At 36.4% G+C, this 20591-nt stretch overlaps 1 protein-coding gene across 1 annotated transcript; it reads right to left on the bottom strand.

Annotated features, from left to right (window-relative positions):
• Positions 1–484: 484 nt before the first annotated feature.
• On the bottom strand, positions 485–4581 carry arpc5la (actin related protein 2/3 complex, subunit 5-like, a). The gene is made up of 4 exons (XM_057357659.1): positions 4228–4581; positions 2531–2603; positions 1337–1513; positions 485–1099 (listed from the first exon to the last, which is right to left on the bottom strand). The coding sequence occupies exons 1-4, from the start codon at positions 4365–4367 to the stop codon at positions 1037–1039; spliced, it is 453 nt and encodes a 150-aa protein (XP_057213642.1). The 5' UTR covers positions 4368–4581; the 3' UTR covers positions 485–1036.
• Between the last annotated feature and the right edge of the window lie 16010 nt (positions 4582–20591).

Below are 20591 nucleotides of genomic sequence, written 5' to 3'. Positions count from 1 at the left end.
TTCACACAGCTTTGGTAAAATGAAGAGACCATTCCATGTAATCATTTAATTTCTAGATGTATTGTGGCCATTCCAGTCCAGTGTTGTTGAATTTCAACAAAATCCAACCTCAGGAGTGAAAATTCTGTCCTCATTTACTCACCCTCATGTCATTCCAAACCTGTAAGACTTTCTTCTGCAAAACACAAAAGAGATTTTGAAAAACATTGGGAACAGAAAACTGCTGGTCCCCATTGACTTGCATTGGTTTTGTGTCCATGCAGTAGAATCAATGGGGACTAACATTTTTTGGTTACAAACATTCTTCAAAATATATTATTTTGTGTTTTGCAGAAGAAAAAAAATCAAACTAGTTTAAAATGATGACAGAATTTTCATTTTGAAGGTGAACTATCCTTTTAAAGAAAAAATGACCTGTCCTGAGAACTGGATGGATGATCATTTATCATTTAGATTTACACCATGTCAAACAACGCCATCAGGAACCGTCCTTACCAAATAGTCAGAAAACACACATTAAATTCTTTATTGCACCAGGCACTTCACAATAGCCCCCCAATCCAATCCAACCCCACACTACAAATTTAACCATATATCCACCACCTAAATACTATATATTAAACATCATCCTCTTTCTGTACAATAAGAAAAATGAGAATTGGAACTAAAGAAACAAGAACAACATATCTGAGAGTGCCATCTAAGCAAAACGAGCAAATACAACGTTCGTATTTGTCACAGTATTTAATGCCCTGAATAGCTGCCCAGGGTTCATACAGCTAAGTCTCTCTCTTTTCAACAGATTCAATGTCCCTCACTTGCAGTTTGTGAATCGTTTCAACAACCATTCACCTTCATCGGTGGAGTAATGTGTCGGGCTTTACGACTTCTTAAAGAACATTCAAGAATCAATAATTTACATGAAATATCATACAATAATTCCACATGGCTATCGGCTGCGGTGGTGTGTGGTTTTCTCCAGATAAGGATTTTGCAGAGTTGAGAAAGACGCTGTCCATGTCATTCTTTGAGTTTTTCACACAGACTTTCTTGCAGTAAGCACCCGTACGATGGATCCCAGACCCCCTACGGCAAAGGCCTGAGAGAGACGATGAAAAACAAAAGAGTACAAATTCAGCAGAGATATCAAATTTTCACTTCCTTCTCATTAAACAAAAACTTATATTTATTTATAACAAAACTTAATAAAAGTTAAAATTTTATTTTAAGTTAAAAAAACTTAAAGTTTATAATAAAACTTATTTATAACAAAAAATAATTATTTTACTAAAGTGAATTGCTACAAGATTACATGACAAGTATAATCGTGTCAAACCTTTTCATGCCACTGCAGCAGGACGGCACTGCTGTTGTCTGATGGCTTCTCAAAGCCTCTGTAGATGTACTTCATCAGCAGGTCCACTCCATTCTTGTCCAAAGACTTCACTGCTGGCTCAATATCGCTGCTCTTAAACGCAGTCAGCACTCGTAACACCACGGCTTGGGCACGCTCCTGACGGATGAAGTGAAGAGAAACTCATCAGGAGAATTGCAGGAAACATATACACACTTTCCAAAACAGATCTGAAATCTGATTGGATAAGAGCCATGAAACAACCAATAAATACACAACGGTGAACATATAAATTCTACACTAATAAATCTCTACAAACTAAAACTAGTTACTGCAGTCTATTACTATAAACTACATGCTAATAATAACTCATTTACTATTGTTTGTCATTTTGTTTACAATATCTTTATAATATTTATCAAGTGTGTGCATTTTTAAGCATTGCCTATCATCATATCCATATGCCTCTCACTCTTCTGTTATCCCGCTTTAGTATTTAACCACGAAGACCATAAAAAGCTTAAAGGGATACTTCACCCAAAAATAAAAATTCTGTCATCATTTCCTCACCCTCAAGTTGTTCCAAACCTGTATGAATTTCTTTGTTCTGTTGAACACAAAGAAAGATATTTAGAAGAATGTTAGCAACTGACATTTCTGGGGTAGTCAAAAAATGGTAGTCAAATGTGCCCCGGGACTGTTTGATTTCCTAACTTCTTCAAAATATCTTCTTTTGTGTTTAACAGTACAACAACAAAAATACAACCATTTTTTCTACTATGGCAGTCAATGGTGTCCCAGAAATCTCAGTGGCTAACATATATGTTTTTTTTCTGTGTGTGTTCAACAGAACAAAGAAATTTATACAAGTTTAGAACAATTTGAGGTTGATTAATTCATGACTAAATTTTCATTTTTGGGTGGACTATCCCTTCCCTTAACAACTACAAGTAAAGCAATATAATGGCACAATTTGGGCTTGTTAACGTAGCACCAAAAGAATAAAAAACATTGCACAAAATATCCAGTAGATATAAATGAATCTAAATATGGAACGGAAGACAATTTACAGAAAAACAGAAACTGAAAGAAGATTGAGATATTACATTATTTTGACGTGACTAACAGCCCCTTATAACAGCGTGTTCTCGAGAGAATGAGTTAAACGTCTCTTACTTTCTCAGCTGGATTCTTGGAGTTGATTGGTGGATTCCTCAAGGCGATGTGAAATGCCATCATCATGTCCCCTGTACATCACTGTTAGTTAAGAAAAGCTGAACAACCAGTCAGTCAGAGAGTACTGATGAGCATTCCTTACATGAATGAAATCTTTCCAAACATGTCGAGTTAATCTTACACTGATGTGTGCGGGAATGTTTTCCGCAGGGATACCCCCAATTCAGAAACTGATAGAATGATGTCATTAAGAATGTTTGGGGTTGATTTCACAGGCTTTAATAAAGATCTATAATAGTGTTCTGAATCGTTTCGGCTTAAATTCTCCACACCCTTTTCACACAACAATCCTGATTTTTGTGAAATAATAATGTGTTGAGGTAATGAAACACCAAAAGGTATGCATAAACTGCTGGCAAGCCAAAGCTTTAATCATGAGAATAATCAAATGTGAGGAATCTAAATGATGTATATTGAACAGTGAGTTTAAAATGGCTCTAAAATATCTTTTAAGAAGTGGATTATTTCAGTCTCTGCTGACATCATTAAATAGATCACATTAAATCGAAATAATAATAAAAATTTCATCATTTAATCACCTTCCAGTTGTTCCAAATCTGTATACATTTCTTTGTTCTGATGAATACAGAGAAAGATATTTTAGGGATTTTTATAACCTAACAATTCTTGAACACTATTACTGACTACCATAGTAGGAAAAAATACTTCTGTTGAACACAAAAGAAGATATTTTGAAGAATGTCGAAAGAAACTTTTACTACCTTTGTCATTTTCCTTCTACAGTAGTCAATAGGGTCCAAGAACTGTTTGCATTAAAAAAAACAGATTTATATACATTTGAAACAACTAGAGAGTGAGTAATTCATGACAGAAGTTTCATTTTTGGGTGAACTATCCCTTTAAGTGTATTGAAAAGGCAGCATATCATGTCGACCAAGGAATCGAATGACCTCTTAAAGGTATACGTGTCACATGTCAAAACGCATGACCTTGCCCTGACATATTCTACAACAGAAAGTAACAAACGCAACATTCATTCACAGCTATTTAAAATAAAATACACAGACAGCAACACTCCCACATTACACACAAACAGCAATACTCCCACATTAGTTTACATGTCCACAAAATGACCAGACAATATTTTTATACTGAAAAAATAAATCTCAAGTTTGGATTTCTTTTTGCTAATAAACGGCATTTTTTAGACACGCTACGCGCGGGCGTAATTTCTCTAGTTAGGAAGACTAGTTAGGACGCTGAGTGGGTTTTGTGACACAGCCCGTGTAAATAATGCATAAGTTAGATCTCAACAAGGACAAGTTAACCAAATTCCTCACAAATATTTACCCTAGTTATAACTACTACATCAACCACCATTTTTTAATTTGCAATAAAATCATAGAAGACACAAATATACTATGGTCTCACAACAACCAGCGTAGTTTACCCAAGGTATTTGTAGTAACTTACAACTGTGGTAAGTTAATACAAAACGTAATGACAGAATCGGACTCTCTTATAAATCTCACGTCTTCTATTATAATGCACTAATTTTCCTAAATGTTCCTGTTAGAATACAGCACAGATATAATCCATCAGATCTGACAGCATCGGGTCTATATAATGTTTGTTAGTATATACATTATTGATAGTGGCAGTGAACTGAAGGATATTGTCGGATGAGATTGTCCACCTCAGACGCGTCCGGTCCCTGCTGTTCGGCCGCCTCATCCTGATCGTCCACGAATTTATTCTCGTCGTATTCGTCGATGTCGACTCCCCGGAATCGTGAGGACAGGGTGTTTTTCGCCATCAGGAGGAGCTTCTTCAGTCAATCATGCGGGAACGGGGATAATCGGACAGATATTTTCCTCAACGCCGAAACCAAAAGGCACGAACGGCCGTTGATGGGTTCATGTGTCAGCAGGAAGGTGCGGTTGTTACCTCTTCCACAGCGCGAGCATTTCCACACATTCCTGCAGAGCGGACAGAAATCGCGAGCAAAGCGGAAACGGAATCACACGCGGTGGTTACGGTGCGATGTGGCGTTTCCGTTTCCTGTGATCGTACAACCTGCGGATTGACTGGAAGCTGATCGTAAAATGAGCTTTGTAATAATCGATTGATTTACCAGGTAAATAAATACTCAACATTTAAAGATGATATTGGGTTTTTTTTGGCCAATTTTACAATTGTATTTTCATTTTTTAGTACAAATTAATATGATCTGACATGTGGTGTTTAAAACGTGAGAAAGGTGAAACATTTTGTTTAACTTTTTGCGACGAGAAATAACTCATTTTCCCTTTTTTCATTGTAGAATTGCAGCAGTCATTTATAACTCATGTATAACTGTTACATGCATTGTATGTATCATTTTTAAAAAGACGTAAATCTATTAATGCCGTTTCAATATTTCAGCTTTAATAGTTATCTCCATGTGTGTGTGTTGTATCACTCCTGATTTTTTTTTATTTACGTTCACGTTTACATTTAGTCATTTAGCAGACGCTTTTATCCAAAGCGACTTACAGAGAGTTCAGGGAGGAATAGCGACGTGTCATACAGGAGCAATAAAGCTGCTTATACCAAGTTACTATTTTCCTTAAACATCATTACAGACGCAAAAAATCACAATAAACGTCACGTTATTTATTAGATAAAAATATATATATACAGAATGACATATGTCACACGCCAAAGAGCAAACAAATATTTTTTTACACTTTATCTAAATGTTTGTACACATTGTACACAAAAATAATGATTTAATAACAAAAACATTTGTAAAAACCAATGTTAACAACCCCTTCTTCTGACGTAATTCTGAAGAGAGCAGCTGGTTGGTTGCTGAGGAAACACATTGTATATTATATGATGCATATAAATGAAGAGTTTGGTTCCAAAATGAGATAACTCCGTTTTTAACATTTTTCAAAAATCATGTTTTTTATTATGTTATCGTGTTTTTATTGTGTTTTATTGTGTTAGTTAACTGTGCTTTTTTAGTTATTATGGCTTAAATCAAAACCAGCCAACTGCAGTTTGATTGATATTAATTGGAATGCGCAATAAAAACATGATATTTGAAGTTATCTCAGTTTGTCTCCACAAGTGTCCACTAGTGGGCAGCAGATGTTTGCATTCTAAAGTTCTGGGTTTAATCCTACAGATGGGCCAAATCACTGCTCCATCTTGAATACATTTATTTTATTTGTTTACAAAAATACCTTTGTTCTGTTTTATACTGTTTGACATTACATTGACATGCAACCAGATGAAACTCTTTTTCTCTTTTTGCTCATGTTTTCATGTTCTTGTTGATTGTTATTGTAATGAATAATTTGATTCATTAAACACTGTGTAAAATCAAACAAATAAATGACATCATTTGTAAAGTGAATGTTAATAGACTATAAAAGTCACATTTTACTCCTTTAAAGGGACAGTTCACATTCTAAAACATTCAGACATTTACCCTCATTATGACTGTTATAAAAGTTTACAAAGACATGTGGGTGAGTAAATATTCTCTTGATATTGACTTTTTAATACATGGGGCCTAGTAATATAGGTGTAAAATTAATATGATAATTTTAAAACACAAAGCATGTTTTTCCTTTAAAACATTTTTTCTTATTTGAGACAGTAAATCCAATAGGCAGACATTGTTGAGAGATTGTTGTTTACTTTTTGGTTATACCACAAAGCAGGCATGCACATTTCAGAAACAATTCAATTCTGTTTGGTGTATAAAACATGTGGAAGAAAAACACAATCAATTTAATAAAAATAAACAATTAGCAATTAGTCAGGAGCATCTGTGCAATGTGCACACCGGTTAGAAAGTCTTAAATCTCTAATATCCCAAACACATCTAATGCAACATTTTTGCATATACAACAGTATATTTATGTTGTACATCTAACATTTTATTTATAGTACGTTTTATTTAGATTAAAAAAGTAGATATTTAAATGTCAAGTACAGCTATTTAATGGCCTTGGGCTTTCAATAAAACATTAAGTGAAGTGAATCGCGTGCAAATCCATATTAAGTCTGTGACCGGGAGAGTCTGACCTGGTCTGTTCCCATACCATCCCGGATTTTCATGACATAAATCTAATTATTTAATGTTTGTTTTTGCCTATGTATGTTTTCTTCTGTTATTTTAATATAATACATCAGCAGTTCTGCCTTCATGCCTTGCAGTTAAGTGGTGTATAAACAGACATTATCAATGCCCAGCTGACATCCTCTCTACTATTTTGCGAGGGCAATGCAAATATTTACTCAGAGTCTCAACTGTATGGGAATGTTGGGAGAAGTGGTCTATGAGTCTGTGACTTCTGGGCATTCCAGACAACCCTGCTGCACTTTAATGAATTTAGTTTTCATTTAATCAGATTGTCTAATGTACAGCATCGATGAGAGTCCCATGTTCCATGGCACTCTTTGAACATGGCTGGAATTTGAATAATTCATTCAGGTCAACATACTGTTTATAGTTGGACAGTTCCATGAAAATGTCAGCCAAAAGTTTGTACCAAAGGTTTTCACCATGCTGATAGGTCAGGTGTCAATATCTTGTGGTTTAAATGCCCGTGTAAAGTCTCTCTTAGTTTTTAAAGCAATTTTTTTGTTTTTTTAAAGCATTGTTTGCCATAGTCAGGTAAGTGAATTGTCATATCCATAACGGTACATATTCCTCATAAATGGACATATGAAAATTAAAATAAAATAACTATCCCTTCTCCATTTGTTTGGTGTTATTGTTTCTGATTTGCACATTTGAATTCACAGAAATCCTACGTTGTACTTTGTTTCTCAAAAATACTTTTTTGTCACATCCATAACGCATGAAATTTTCTCCCTTTTAAAATATAAACTCCTGTAAAGAGTTTAGTAAACTATAAACAGATAATTCAATATATTTGTAATAAGTACATTCTCTGAGAATTTTTATTTCAGTTTTGACTGAAAACATTTGAAAATGTCACATCCAGAATGCTGGAATTGCCCAGTTGTTGAAATAGACTACACTCTTAAAAATAAAGGTGCTTAAAAGGTTCTTCACAGCGATGCCATAGAAAAATCATTTTTGGTTCCACAAAGACCCATTCAGCCAAAGGTTCTTTACAGAACCATCTCTTTCTTACTTTTTATAATCTGAAGAACCTTTTTCGCCACAAAGAACTTTTTGTGAAACAGAAAGGTTCTTCAGATGTTAAAGGTTCTTTATGGAACCAAAAGAGTTTTACTGTTGAAGCAATTTATTTTTTTTAGAATGTACAGTATGTAGAAAAGAATAACCAGGATTTAAAGCACTTGGAACATTTATATATCCATATATCCTAAAATATTTAAAATGTGCTTTTTGTACTTTGGAATACTATTACTTTTCTAGTTATAATATGTATCAGATATTTTTAACAATAAGCTGATATGCTTTTTACTTTAGTTTCAAAAAAATGATGATGAAAGACACTCACCAGACATGTTTTTTGAATAAAAGAGTTACATTTTTAGATGATCTACTAGTTTTATATCAACCCACGGGCAGAAAGCACCAAAAACCTGCAGGGATTTCTTTTTCAATGAATCATAATAACTCACGTCAACACGAGCCGACGGGTCAGTCACTGAGAATAACCAGAGAGTGTCGGAAATCTCAAATAATGCATAATTCATCTATGCTTGAAAAGGACTTTGAAGCTGGTGTTCTCAATTATCCCTTCTTCTAAAAGCCATTTTGTGACCAAACGGCCTCGTGTTTCGTCTCAATCAGAGGTTTCGGAAGGCACGAAGGCCACACACAATTCTTCCGTCTTGCATTAATCCGAGCTTCTCCACCTGTTCACAGGACTCTGCAACTCGCACACTGTCTTCGTTTCTTGGGGCCCCTCTGGTCCCCACAAAAACGTCTTGGTGGTTTTCATTTTATGAGGCGGGACCCCCCTCTCAGTGCTCATTATTTTGGGGCGGGGGCTGATTACGGCGTCAGCCTTTGTTTGTAACAAGCATCGGTTTCCTTTTGTTTCTATGGCATGTCGCATGTCATTCGTCGGCTTTATAAATCTGATGTCATTGTAGACTTTTCTGGTTCGTGTCTTGGAACTGCCGTGCTCGGGAGTGTTGAACTTTCTGATGCGACAGCCAAACGGCGTTCCATAAAACGATGGCAGGACACTAACAGTGGGAGAGGGATTTCTGTCCATTAGGGAATATGGGAATGTAAGAGCCGTAGCTGGGGCGGGATAACGTGTTTTGCCCATGAGTTTGCCATCAGAGGTTTTGCTCACTCTTCTGGTATGAAGAGTTCTGCTATGTATGTTCTTTTTTTCCTGCGTGTCATTTTGTTCCTTGTCTTCTGGGACATTGTTAGATTCACCAACGTCAGTAATATCACATTGATTTTGTTGCGTGACTTCATTATCTGTGATGCTCTGTGATTTTTTTCCCTCTGTGATGTCATTCTCAAAGTTTTCCTCTTGCGTTTTGCCAACTGAAATGTCATGCCGACTGGTATTGGTGATGTCATATTGTATGCCATCTGTGAAATCATGTTGTCGTTCTTCATTTATTTTGTTGACGGTGATGTCTTGGTTTTGGCTCTCTGTGATGACATCATGCTCTCTAACTTCCTCTGTGACGGCTTGCTTGTTGTGAATCTCCAAACTTTAAAGGAAAACAAATTGTCAACACTTACTACAATCCAAAGTGTGAGCTGGCTGCTTATACGACATCTTTGTTATCCTACCCTTAAGACAATTAATCAATCCAAATAATTTGCTGTACACTTGGGGTATAAAGTTGACATATTTGTAGCCCTTTCAAGACTGTTTGTCTGGAGGATTACTTTTAAAAAGCCTTCGAATTTCCAAAAAGGGATTGCATACTAAATCTAAATAAGGTCTCGGTTGCTGCGCCCCTGAGACTCTTGTTCAGAGAAAAGCATTTAGCTAGTCTGGAACATGAGCTAAACCTGCAAAGACCAAATGGGAAATGAAATTTGCAGCCGGACCTGCAGCTGTATCTCAGCTGCTAAGATACCGAGATACCGAACAACTCAAAACATGACTTACAATCCCTCCATCAAAAGCAGTGAGCAGCGTAGTCATTGGAAACGATGAAAACACACAACTTCAATTCAATGGGATGTGACTGTATGCCCTGTTACCTTAATACATGCTTTTATGTTACAGGCAGGTTCAGTGATTCATGGTTAAATAAGAGCTATATCCAGCTTTATCACTTTTAAGCTCGGGAATGTTTGCTCTGTGCATTTGTTGAGCTTAAATCTGTATCTATAAGATTAATGCTATTTAATGCTAAGTTACCACAGACAGTCTCTATTGTGCGTTCCCACTAAAGTGAGAACATCAAACTGTCATCCGCAGAATGCAGGACACAAACCAAAAAGTGTAGAATGTGTCATTTAATACTGCCCCAATGGCCCGGAGAGCTTATGATATCACTCATGTACTCTCATTAACTGCCTTTGTGCTCATTGCACAATGATGAGACTATTATTTCTGTCGTTCCAACATGCTAGCCAGTTAATTCCCTCCAACTTGTTCCTCTGTTATACTGAATTATATAGGAATGCTTTTTAATGACCTTTTTTGTTTTTACCTGTTCTCTTGTTTCTCCATTGGCTCTTCTCTTTTCTTCTTGGGCTGGTATGAAGGCAGGTAGAGATGTAGAAATGGAGTCAGATCTGGTCTCTGGTCCTCAGCGGTGTGTTGAGGTCCATTTTGGAGGAAACTTTGATCGTCTTTTCTTCTCCAGAGAATCTTGCACGTGGGGATTTCTTTTTGAAGGAAGAATGAATCAGAATCAGTAGGGGAGATTTGAGTAATGAAAATGAAGAATACGTATTTGTATTTATGTATACAGTACACACATTTACATTTACATATACATAATAAATTGATCATTCTTTATATAGCAACAATGTTCCTTTGCTAGTTTATCATTCTGATCAGTGAGACATTTGAGACAATATAAACAATTCATTCAATCTCATGTTACCAGGTCATTAACTACACTTGTCCCAGATCCCATGAAAAAATCCCTAGTAGATCTCTGTAAAGCATTTTCAAACAAGGAAAAAACTCTTTGACTTTTCATTATTTTCATCTTCATATCATTTAAATTCTTGCTCATATTAAACTGAACAATTCATGTGGGTTTAGAAATATCATGTTAACGTAATATGTGAACCTGCCCGTAAAACCCAGCTAAAGTAATTTTTTTGTGATTTCTGATATTTTTTTAATGAATGCTTGAAATCAAACTTTGATGCTCATTATCTCATAATCAAATTCTGAGGCTTTAGCCTGGATTTCAAAGACTGGGTCACATATTTGAATCTGTCTTTGACAGATAAATGCATTCATCTGTTGCTTTCCGACCAGAGTTAAGCCAGACACTGATGTGAATCTGAATATCTGATGACATGTAACTGTTCAGTCATGTGACCAGTTAGACTGGAGCCTCTGTGCGCATGTCATTGTGATACCTGGTGTGCTGTGTGCTCGACGTCCCGTCTGATTCTCCAGTGGTACAGTGGAAGGCCTTTGTGTTAAATCCTTTGTTACTCTCTCTCTCTTTATACTGTTCCTCGCTCTCTGTCTTTCCTCTGTTCTCTTTATCCCAGAATACACAGCCCATCCATCCATCTGTTTCTCAACTCTTTCACCTCTTGCAGGAGAGGAACGGGGTCTATCTTTCTCATCTTTATAGGCTGATGATGCGGAGCAATTGGTGGGTCGCGGTGACAGAACGCACCGCACCCCACACGCTGCGAGAACATGAACACAGATCATGTTTAATTGTGTTTAAACTGTGGTCCAGCAGTATGAAGTCATCCTGAACCTTCGTGAAGGGTTTAACAACACTGACTGTTAAATGATGTTTTCATGTTATGCTATTTTGTTTTCATTATTATTCAGTTTTTTTACATTTTTTCCTCGTATAATGTAAAAAACTCATGTTTTTTTTAAATACGGACAAAAAAGTAAAATTACAGAAAAAGCCCACAAATTTGCAAGAAAAACGGGGAAAACATGTAGTTTTACAGGAAAAACTTATTTTACGCTTTATTTCTGGCGCCCTTGCAGCTGCCAGAATATTTCCGTTATTTTACAGGATGTATGTTATGTTTTGTTTTCACGTTATGTTGTATTGTGGCCACATGTATAACGTTAAGTGTTTATGTTATGTTTTCACGTTGTATTGTTGTTTTTATTATGTTTTTTATGTTTTGTTATGTGATGTCTTGATTTCATGTTATGTTTTCATGCTCTGTTATGATTTCATGTTATGTTATTTCTTTCATGACATGTAATCTTTTCATGTTCTGTTATGTGTTTATGTTATGTTTTCATGGTATGTTTTTAATTTTGTGTTTTCATGTTATGTTGTTTTCATGTTATGTTTTTATGTTGTATTACATTATTTTCATATTATGTTATATTATTTTTTTCATGATATGTAATGTTTTCGTGTTCTGTTATGTATTTATGTTATGTTTTCATGTTATGTTGTAATGTTATGTTTCTTGTCGTGTAAGGTGCTTATGTTATGTTATGTTGTGTTGTCTTTATGTTTCATGTCGTCTTTATGTTTTGTCATGTTAATTTACGTTTTTTATGTTGTATGATGTTGTTTTAATGTTATGTGGTTTTGATTATGATTTTATGTTCTGTTTTTATGTTATGTTATTCTGTGTTTCATGTGTTATGTTTTTATGTTTTGTGTTCATGTAATGTTCTTATGTTGTGTTATGGTTTCATGTTATGTTGTGTTTTCAAGTGTTAGAACACATCACACCCAACATACTGGGAGAACAGAAAAACAGATGACAAAACATGAATAATTGATTACAGACCACAATTAATAGAAGAAAATCATTCTTAACCTTAATCAGCAACACTGCCAGGTACATTATGTTATGTTTTTATGTTCTGTTTTCATGTTATATTAAGTTGTTTTAATGTGTTCACTACCCCATGCAATGTCTGAATATATTTCATACTTTGCTAACCATTTTGCTCATGTTAAATGCTTTGATAGATTACCTATAAGCAATGCTTTTCTGCCTATGAATGATTTCCTGGAGGTTTTCTCCGAGAGGTGTCTTGAATCTTTAAGAGACCTCCCCTGAAGCGTGGTGTTGCTATAGACACCAGTGTTTGGAGAAGATGATCCACGTCCATTTTCTGTAAATGTGTCGAGAGATGGGACCCCTCTCTGGTTTGTGATCTGTAGTTGCAGTCTTTGTTTCAGCGTGGGGTTCCATGCCATTGAGCCGGCGTTTCTCATGAATCCTGTGAGGTCTCTGAAACATCTCAAGGGGCAGAAAGGCATCACATGGCTGTGCCCATGATTGTTCATGGGTTGAGTCACTCTACTGAATAAAGTGCTTACCTAGTGCCACCTATAGCAAATGTAAAAAGACAAAAATAAATGCCATGTTTGGTTTAACTGTAATAGTATTACTCATTCAAAGAATGCAAGCTGTAGCTGAGTACGACTTTACATAACTTTTGTTCAGCGTTTGATGTTTTATGATTTTGGACATTCAGATATGGTACAATCCCATGATGAAAAGCCTTGTGTTTGCTGTATGGAATGCTTGTATAACAGTATTAGCAATCAGGACGTCATCAATAGAAAAACATCAAGTTAGCATGAATTTGTCTTTACATATTACATGTTGTTTCAAAAACCTGTGTTTATCATGTGTAAATCATGTGTTTATTTCATGATTTAATGGCAGAATAAGGTATGTGAACCATTTTGGAACAGATGCAAAAACAAGAGCCCAATGTTTTCTATGCGTTATTTATAGTATGCATGCACCTGCGTGCTATTGCATGCTCTTTATACACTGTCTACATGCAGTGTAAAACACAACTATAGGATTGACTTAGTTTTTGTGTACATTTTTTTTTACAAAGTTTTTAAAGTAAAATTTACTGTGTGCTCAAATTTTAAGTAAATCTTACTAGTTGATTTTTACAGTGTGTTCTCCTCACAGCATTTGTACAAAAGTCATACATATAGGTTTGATTTGAAGTCATCATAAGAATGACATTTTTTACACAAGAAAAACCAGCAACTTTTACATTGTACAGTGCCTCGCGTGTAATGTTCAGAATGAGTACATGAAGACAGACCCCAACAGCTTCTCACTACACCGATCCCATACACCCATAAACTATACAACATCTGTAAATCCTTAAATGATCCACTAACAAAAGTGATACAGACAGCAGGTCTCTTTCATCTGACCCATCCCTACAAAGAGAATGTAAGTCTCCATTCCTTTGTTAAAACAGAAATGCATGGGAAGACTCCATCAAAAGATTTGAATCAGCTTTAGTCTTACCTGGCAATAACGTTTAGATCCCAGACCCAGAGTTTGTTTTAAACTGCACTTCAGAAGTATGGATGTCTCTTTGTTGAAGGTCTGACCATCTTTGTAGTTTCCAAGGGAACGCTTTAGTTTGGTTCACTGTTTGTTTAACGTCTGGTGGTAGAGGTGATCGAGCAAGACCCAATTATGTTATCCATGGAGACAACAACACAACCTGGTATTAGCTGTACGTAATTATGTGTTTCGGTTTTTAACCGTGGCACGCTCAACGCTTCCGTGTTTTGGAAAAGTTAACCTATTCCAGGAAATGTGAGTTTGTGAGATTGATCTTGGCATCTGCAAACCACCTTGTGCGAACGTTTGCATGGGAAAGCTTTTGCAATCTGCAATTTACCCACTAACTGCATCTTACGAAAAACAGATGGATTAACGTTTTACCCGTTCTCTTCCTCAGTCTCCCGCCCATTGTTAAACTGTCAGGGTATGATGATGTCTCCTAGCTAATGGAAGGAAAACCTTAGATTTAAGATCACTGTATTCATTCCAATAGAACGTCACTTTGATTCCTTTCCAATCTACTACAACTTTAAATGGATAGTTCACCAAACATTTAAAATGATGTCATTATTTATTCACCCTCATGTCATTCAGATCCTGCATGTGACTCGTTCGTCTGTTGAACACAAAATAAGATATTTTGAGAAATGTCTCAGTGGTTTTGTGTCCATACAATGAATATCAATGGAGGCTAGTTGTTTGGTTTCCAGATTCTTCAAAATATCATCTTTTGTTTTCTGCAGAAGAAAGAAAGTTGTGAATTTGATTAGAATGTTATCAAAACGTTTACAGCATACTTGATGCCCTATCTGTCTGTCAACACTTTGGCCTATACAAGCCCCTATAATCCATTGGGGCTGCTGACCTGTGGCAATTCGTCCATCACCTTGCAGTGGATTGTGTGATGTAATCTCTGTTGAGAATACCGCTGCAAAACAAGTGGAATAGGTTTTGAATGTTTTGGCGTATCAGCAGGCAAGCATAATAAAATTGTTCTGATGTGTTTTACCGAAGATATGTGTTTAATTCCTTGTCAGTTATTGCTATGAAATAGCTGTTTCACATATGTAATGTCCCAGTACAAATGGAATCCGAAGTCTACAGTTTTAATAAATACAAAAAAATCCATATTTTTCCAATATCTCTCCCATTCGCTGTATAATGACAACTTTCCCAACATAAGCCAACACCAACATTGCATTATACATAATGTAAATGACACAGCATACCATGGTTTTACTGTACCTATTCATCCAGTGACATGGGGCAGTCCGACACTTGAGGTACATCCAAGAAGTCTCTCCTTTATTCAGACCTCTGTTGATTTTCACATATGGAGCAAGTGCCTTATTGCAATATAAACATGATTTCATATTAGTTGCATTGAAACTGGCCTCCAGCAGTGAGAACAGATACTGAAACCCTGTGGTGAGATCCAACCACGGTTTTTGCAGTGATCATCTTTATTTCTGCAGTAAAGTACGTTAACACGCATTCTTGTTTAATCCGATTTGCGCGGTGCTGTGTTCGCATTGGATCATCTCTTTGAGAACGCAATTGATGCTCACTATCAGCTGTGCTCTCATTCTTTCTCTGGACGTTTTACTTGGATCAAAGCAGACAGATGGTGATGGATTCACTGAGTGGAGTCTTAGGGTAAGGAATGTGAAGAAACCGACTTTAATATCATCTCAAGCAAACAGTTCAGTGCTGTAGAAGCTCAAGTGGCTGGTGAGGCAGCCCGAGGGTTAAGATAGTGATTACTTATGAATGTGTTTGTGTTTTTTAACTCTCAGTTTGAAGTCTAAATCACACGAGACTCTCTCACACACCTCCCACAGTTGATGTATCAGAGCTGTCAATAAGTTTTATGGGGCCCAGGCCAGAATTGTTAGGGTGGAGCCCCATTCTTCCGGTGACCCCCTCTCGTCTCAGACCCTAGGATAATGTCCTTAAAGGAATAGTTCACCTTCAAAATGATAATTCTGTCCTCATTTATTCACCCTCTTGTCATTTCGAATCTGTATGACTTTCTTTCTTCTGCAGAACACAAAAGAAGTTCGTTTTAAGAATGTTGTTAACAGAAAACAGTTGGTCCCCCTTGACTTTTGTTTTTTTTTGTCCATACAATAGAAGTTAATGGGGACCAACGGTTTTTGGTTACCGACATTTAAAAAAATATCTTCTTTTGTGTTTTGCAGAAGAAGGAAAAATACACAGGTTTAAGATTAGCTTTACATTTTTTTAGCTTAAAGATGTCTTTTTCCTCATTTAGACAAACATTTTTTTATAACATTTTGTTGACTGCCTCTTCCTTAGGTTGACGTAAAGTGATGGTTCACACAAAAATGAAAATAAATACATAATTTATTCACCCTCATGTCATTTCAAATCTGTTTGACTTTCTTTCTTCTGCAGAACACAAAACAAGATATTTTAAAGAACATTGGCCCCCATTTACTTCCATTGTGTGGATGCAAAACCGCTGAGACATTGTTCCACAGAATAAATAATCATATACAGATTTTGAATGACATGAGGGTGAAAAAGTGATGACAGAATTTTTATTTTAGGATGAACTATTCCTTTAAATAATGAATAAACCGGTGGTTTATGTATTCACTATAATGTATCTCCTTTGTGATTATTTCTCTGGATTTAGAGATACAGCCCTTTCCTTCATAAAAACCAAACAGTCAGTTCTATGGAGTGAGCGTCTAGGCATTCACTTCAGCTCCTGGTCTTCCCACCTGGCTTTTACAAGTAAGAGTCAATGCCCTGCCAACATCTGCTAAGTGGACGACCCCAGTAAATCCACTTTTATATTGCCTCTTTATCCGTCTATCCAGCATATGTGGACCATCACAATATTGTTATATCACCCTGCAGTAAGATATGTGTGAGGTAAATAAAGATTCAAGAGGTTTAATAACTTTTTGTGTGCTTGCAAAAGAGTTTGATAGGCAGTCTCTATTTTTTAAAGATTAAAATGTAAATGTGTCATTTATGCACCACTATCACCAATTGCAAATAATTTCCCAAATTGTAAAACATTTAAAAAAAATTCTCAACACCCTCTTTCCTTTCATTGGTCACCCAAAAGATATTCCCGCCCTGAACTCGTGCCATTGGTTGTTGTGTTGAGATGCTCAAGATGCTCAAGCAAAGACAATGTTTTGCCGCAGGGTTCACGACTGAAATTAAGCTGTGTTTTAACATTGAAAAATGTACCCGCTTCACCTTAATTCCCTTACGTACACACTTTATACCCCATGTTTGTATTGGGTTATAGAAATAACTGTTTAAATTAAAGGCCCAGTGTATGAAATTAAGCGGCATCTAGCGGTGATGTTGCGAATTGCAACCAACGGCTCACTCCACCCCTCCCTTTTGAAACACTATGGTGACTGACACAGAACTATGTCGTCACATTTCGTTTCTTTGCCGAAGGAGATAATGTATACTAAACGCTCTGTAGAGCAGTTTGTCAGTTTAGGGCTACTGTAGAAACAACATGGTGAATTCCATGTAAGGGGACCTGCGATGTATGTAGATAGAAATAGCTCATTCTAAGGTAATAAAAACATAATGCTTCATTATATAAGGTCTTCATACACCGCCGAAGACATAGTTATGTATATTATATTGCATTTCTGTCAATACATCCTCCAAAAGGGAAAAAGTACAACGTTCAACATGATTTTTGGCATGGTGGTTAGCTATTGTTTCTTTCTCTCCAGACACCAAACTTCAAACTTCTCAAATTCAAACTGAGAAAGCTCCTGGTGATAGGGCTGTTTACTTTCCTAAACTTTTTTATTTCTTGTTTGCTTTGGCGCAGCAACTGAATATCATCGGTTTCAGAGTCGGTCGAGTCTGTGAACCGAGGCAATCTTTTGTAAGAAGCTGGGCGATCTGATTTCATAACATGCTGCATCACCTGTTCTCTGGGGGCGAGTAAATCTCTCGTCACACTGTATCCCACTCCAACATCTGTGGGCAATTTATCATCCGCGCATTAAACCGAACATTTTTCAGATGCCTGGGCTGAATCTGCTCGAAGAACAGTAAGGCAGTAAATCCAGTTATATCATTTACATTAAAGTTTTAGCATGTCGTAGAGAGAAATGTAATTGTGTTTGACCCATTTCGCTTTATGGCTAATGTAGGCTTTGGCTCTATGGAGCAGATTTTATATGTGGATTTGCATAAAACAATAAGCTTGTAAATATGTAAAAAAATATATATAATAAGATATTCTTAATATAATAATAAGATAATATATATAAGATAAACATAGTGTCATGGTTCTGCCCCATCTTGTCTTGCTTTTCTTGACCTAGTGGCAGAACCATGACAGAACCTCTTGTTTCATGTGGAGAGTGGCGTTTTGACCCTGTTGGCCTTCCACTCTCCGGTGTTGCGTCTCTGTTCCCGCCCTTTCGTCTCCTCATTATTGCTCGTTATTAGTTCATGCCCCACACCTGTTCCCTCTTGATTTGTCCCCTTATTTAATGCCCCTGTGTCTTCTGTCTTGTGCTGGATCATTGTACTTTTGTGTGTGTGTTGCTTGTGGTGAGTTCATGTGTTGTCAGTGTAGTCTAGTCTTTTGTAGTTTATATGGTGAATGTTATTTTTTAGTCCTGTCTAGTTTAGTTAGTCTGTGTTCCTGTTTTTATCTTTGTTATTTTCCCACACGTGGGTCTTTGTTTTGTATTTATATTTTATTAAATGTCTTGTTAACCCGCTGTCTGCGTCTGGGTCCTCTGTACCTTTGTCCTTGTGTCTCACCCGTGAAACATGACACATAGCGAGCCAGATTAAAGCGAAGCCTCTGCCTTGTATGGCTTGTATTAGAATCACCTGGGACCAGTTTTTCTAAAGTAATCCAGTGGGATTTCGGATCACGGATTGGATCAAATCTTGGAAATGGGTTTTTCAAAAGCAAAAGATGGATTCTGAACTAAGATCAGAACATGTAATCCGATTTTACATTTGATCTGGATCAAACCTGCCGTTTGGGTTTTTCAAAACTTTGAACTCGTTTGGGATCTATTTGATCCAGATTACATTTTTTTGAAAAACTGGGCCCAGGGGTACTGGATGATTTAATTAGGGGTTTCTGGGAGTTTTTTGAAGGCATTACTTAAAATAATAAATGTAAGTGCATGTTTTGGGTTCAGGTTGCCTTGTTGTTTCCTCACATTTGGGCTTGAACGGGAACAGAGCTGGAACAGGAAATATGTGATTAGTGTTTTTTTTGTGAAATGTTATACACCGAACATGACCTTGGGCGGATAGCTAGTCCTTAATGACAGAATGTGTGACTTGAGTTTTTAGGTGTGAAATACACGCAATCGTAATTCAGCATTAACAGGTGCCAAAAAACTCTGGTCTGAATTCCACCAGTGTGTGAGATTTATTGACAGAAATTAAAATGGTCCTTTTAAAAGCTGTCAAGAAAAACATTTTCAGCATTGGTGAAATAATGTTTTTATCAGGCACAGAAAATGTTTCCAACAAAAGGTTTTAGTCTTATGGTAGAGAGAGCATGGCCTATGGGGACAGTTGTTGTTGACAGCATAGTTTTTTATGTATAAATATATTACCATTGCCTAAAGGAAAGAAACATTTGACAAGATTCCGATTACTCATGACTTATAGGCTAACAGAATTGTTTGCAAATAAAGAGAGAGACAGAAAGTCTTCAGTTAAAATCACTCAACACTTCAAAAACTGACCTGAAGTTCATTGCTTTCCAAACATATACACGAATAACAAGACTCTGCTGTACTGCTGATAGATAGCAACACTTTGTTGTAATAAACAGACACAGTCCAGAGTTCTATCAATATTTTTGTCTACATCTTGTTTTTTGTCATACAATTCTACCCTTGCAAAAAATGTACTACCATTTAAAGGGACAGTTCACCCAAAAATAAAAATTCCGTCAACATTTACTTGCCGTCAAGTTGTTCCAAACCTGTATAAATATATTTGTTTGGTTGAACACAAAGATATTTGGAAGAATGTTAGTAACTGACAGTCTGGGACATTCTTGACAACCATAGGAAAAATGACAATGGTAGTCAAAAGTGCCCCAGAACGGTACATTCTTCATAATATCTCATTTTGTGTTCAACATGGTATTTTAGTTAAAGCACAGAAGCGAAGCTATAAGTAAGGGGTATTATTGCTCAAATACACACTATAAGGTTTTCTGGATAACGAAAAATTTGAATACCTGGAGAGACAAGCAAAAGCATGTTTGTTCTCCTTGCATCTTATTGGTAGGCAGAGCAAATTAAATATTAAGGAGCTGTTTTTATTCCCTTTTCTAATGGTTGGACCTGAGCTTGATGCAGTTGTGCTTGATGTCACACGTGTTGATGGTTTATTATATGGGTCATCTGTGTGTCTGTGACCTCACAGCCTGGGCAACCGTGTGCAGTGTCACTGCCAAATGTGCTCACAAACATGGAATAGCCCGTGCATTCACTGCTTAGACTGATGTCATCAGAATGCGTGTATATTTCAGATTTAGGCCTGTTTTGAATGTCTGTGCTTTCTGAGTGAAGAGTTCACCCACAAAAA

Source organism: Triplophysa rosa, linkage group LG17, assembly GCF_024868665.1.
Source record: "Triplophysa rosa linkage group LG17, Trosa_1v2, whole genome shotgun sequence".
Classification (NCBI taxonomy): domain Eukaryota; kingdom Metazoa; phylum Chordata; class Actinopteri; order Cypriniformes; family Nemacheilidae; genus Triplophysa; species Triplophysa rosa.
The sequence above is the reverse complement of the archived record's forward strand: the minus strand, read 5'-3'. Positions and strand labels throughout refer to the sequence as shown.

Bases quoted from the DNA above. Each gene is read 5' to 3' on its own strand.
- arpc5la (XM_057357659.1), bottom strand. From the start codon at position 4,367: ATGGCGAAAAACACCCTGTCCTCACGATTCCGGGGAGTCGACATCGAC. The intron at 2,604-4,227 runs ATATCCTTCAGT...ACAGTGATGTAC, and splicing joins GTGGACAATCTCATCCGACA to AGGGGACATGATGATGGCAT. The intron at 1,100-1,336 runs GTTTGACACGAT...CGTCTCTCTCAG, and splicing joins TGCTGCAGTGGCATGAAAAG to GCCTTTGCCGTAGGGGGTCT.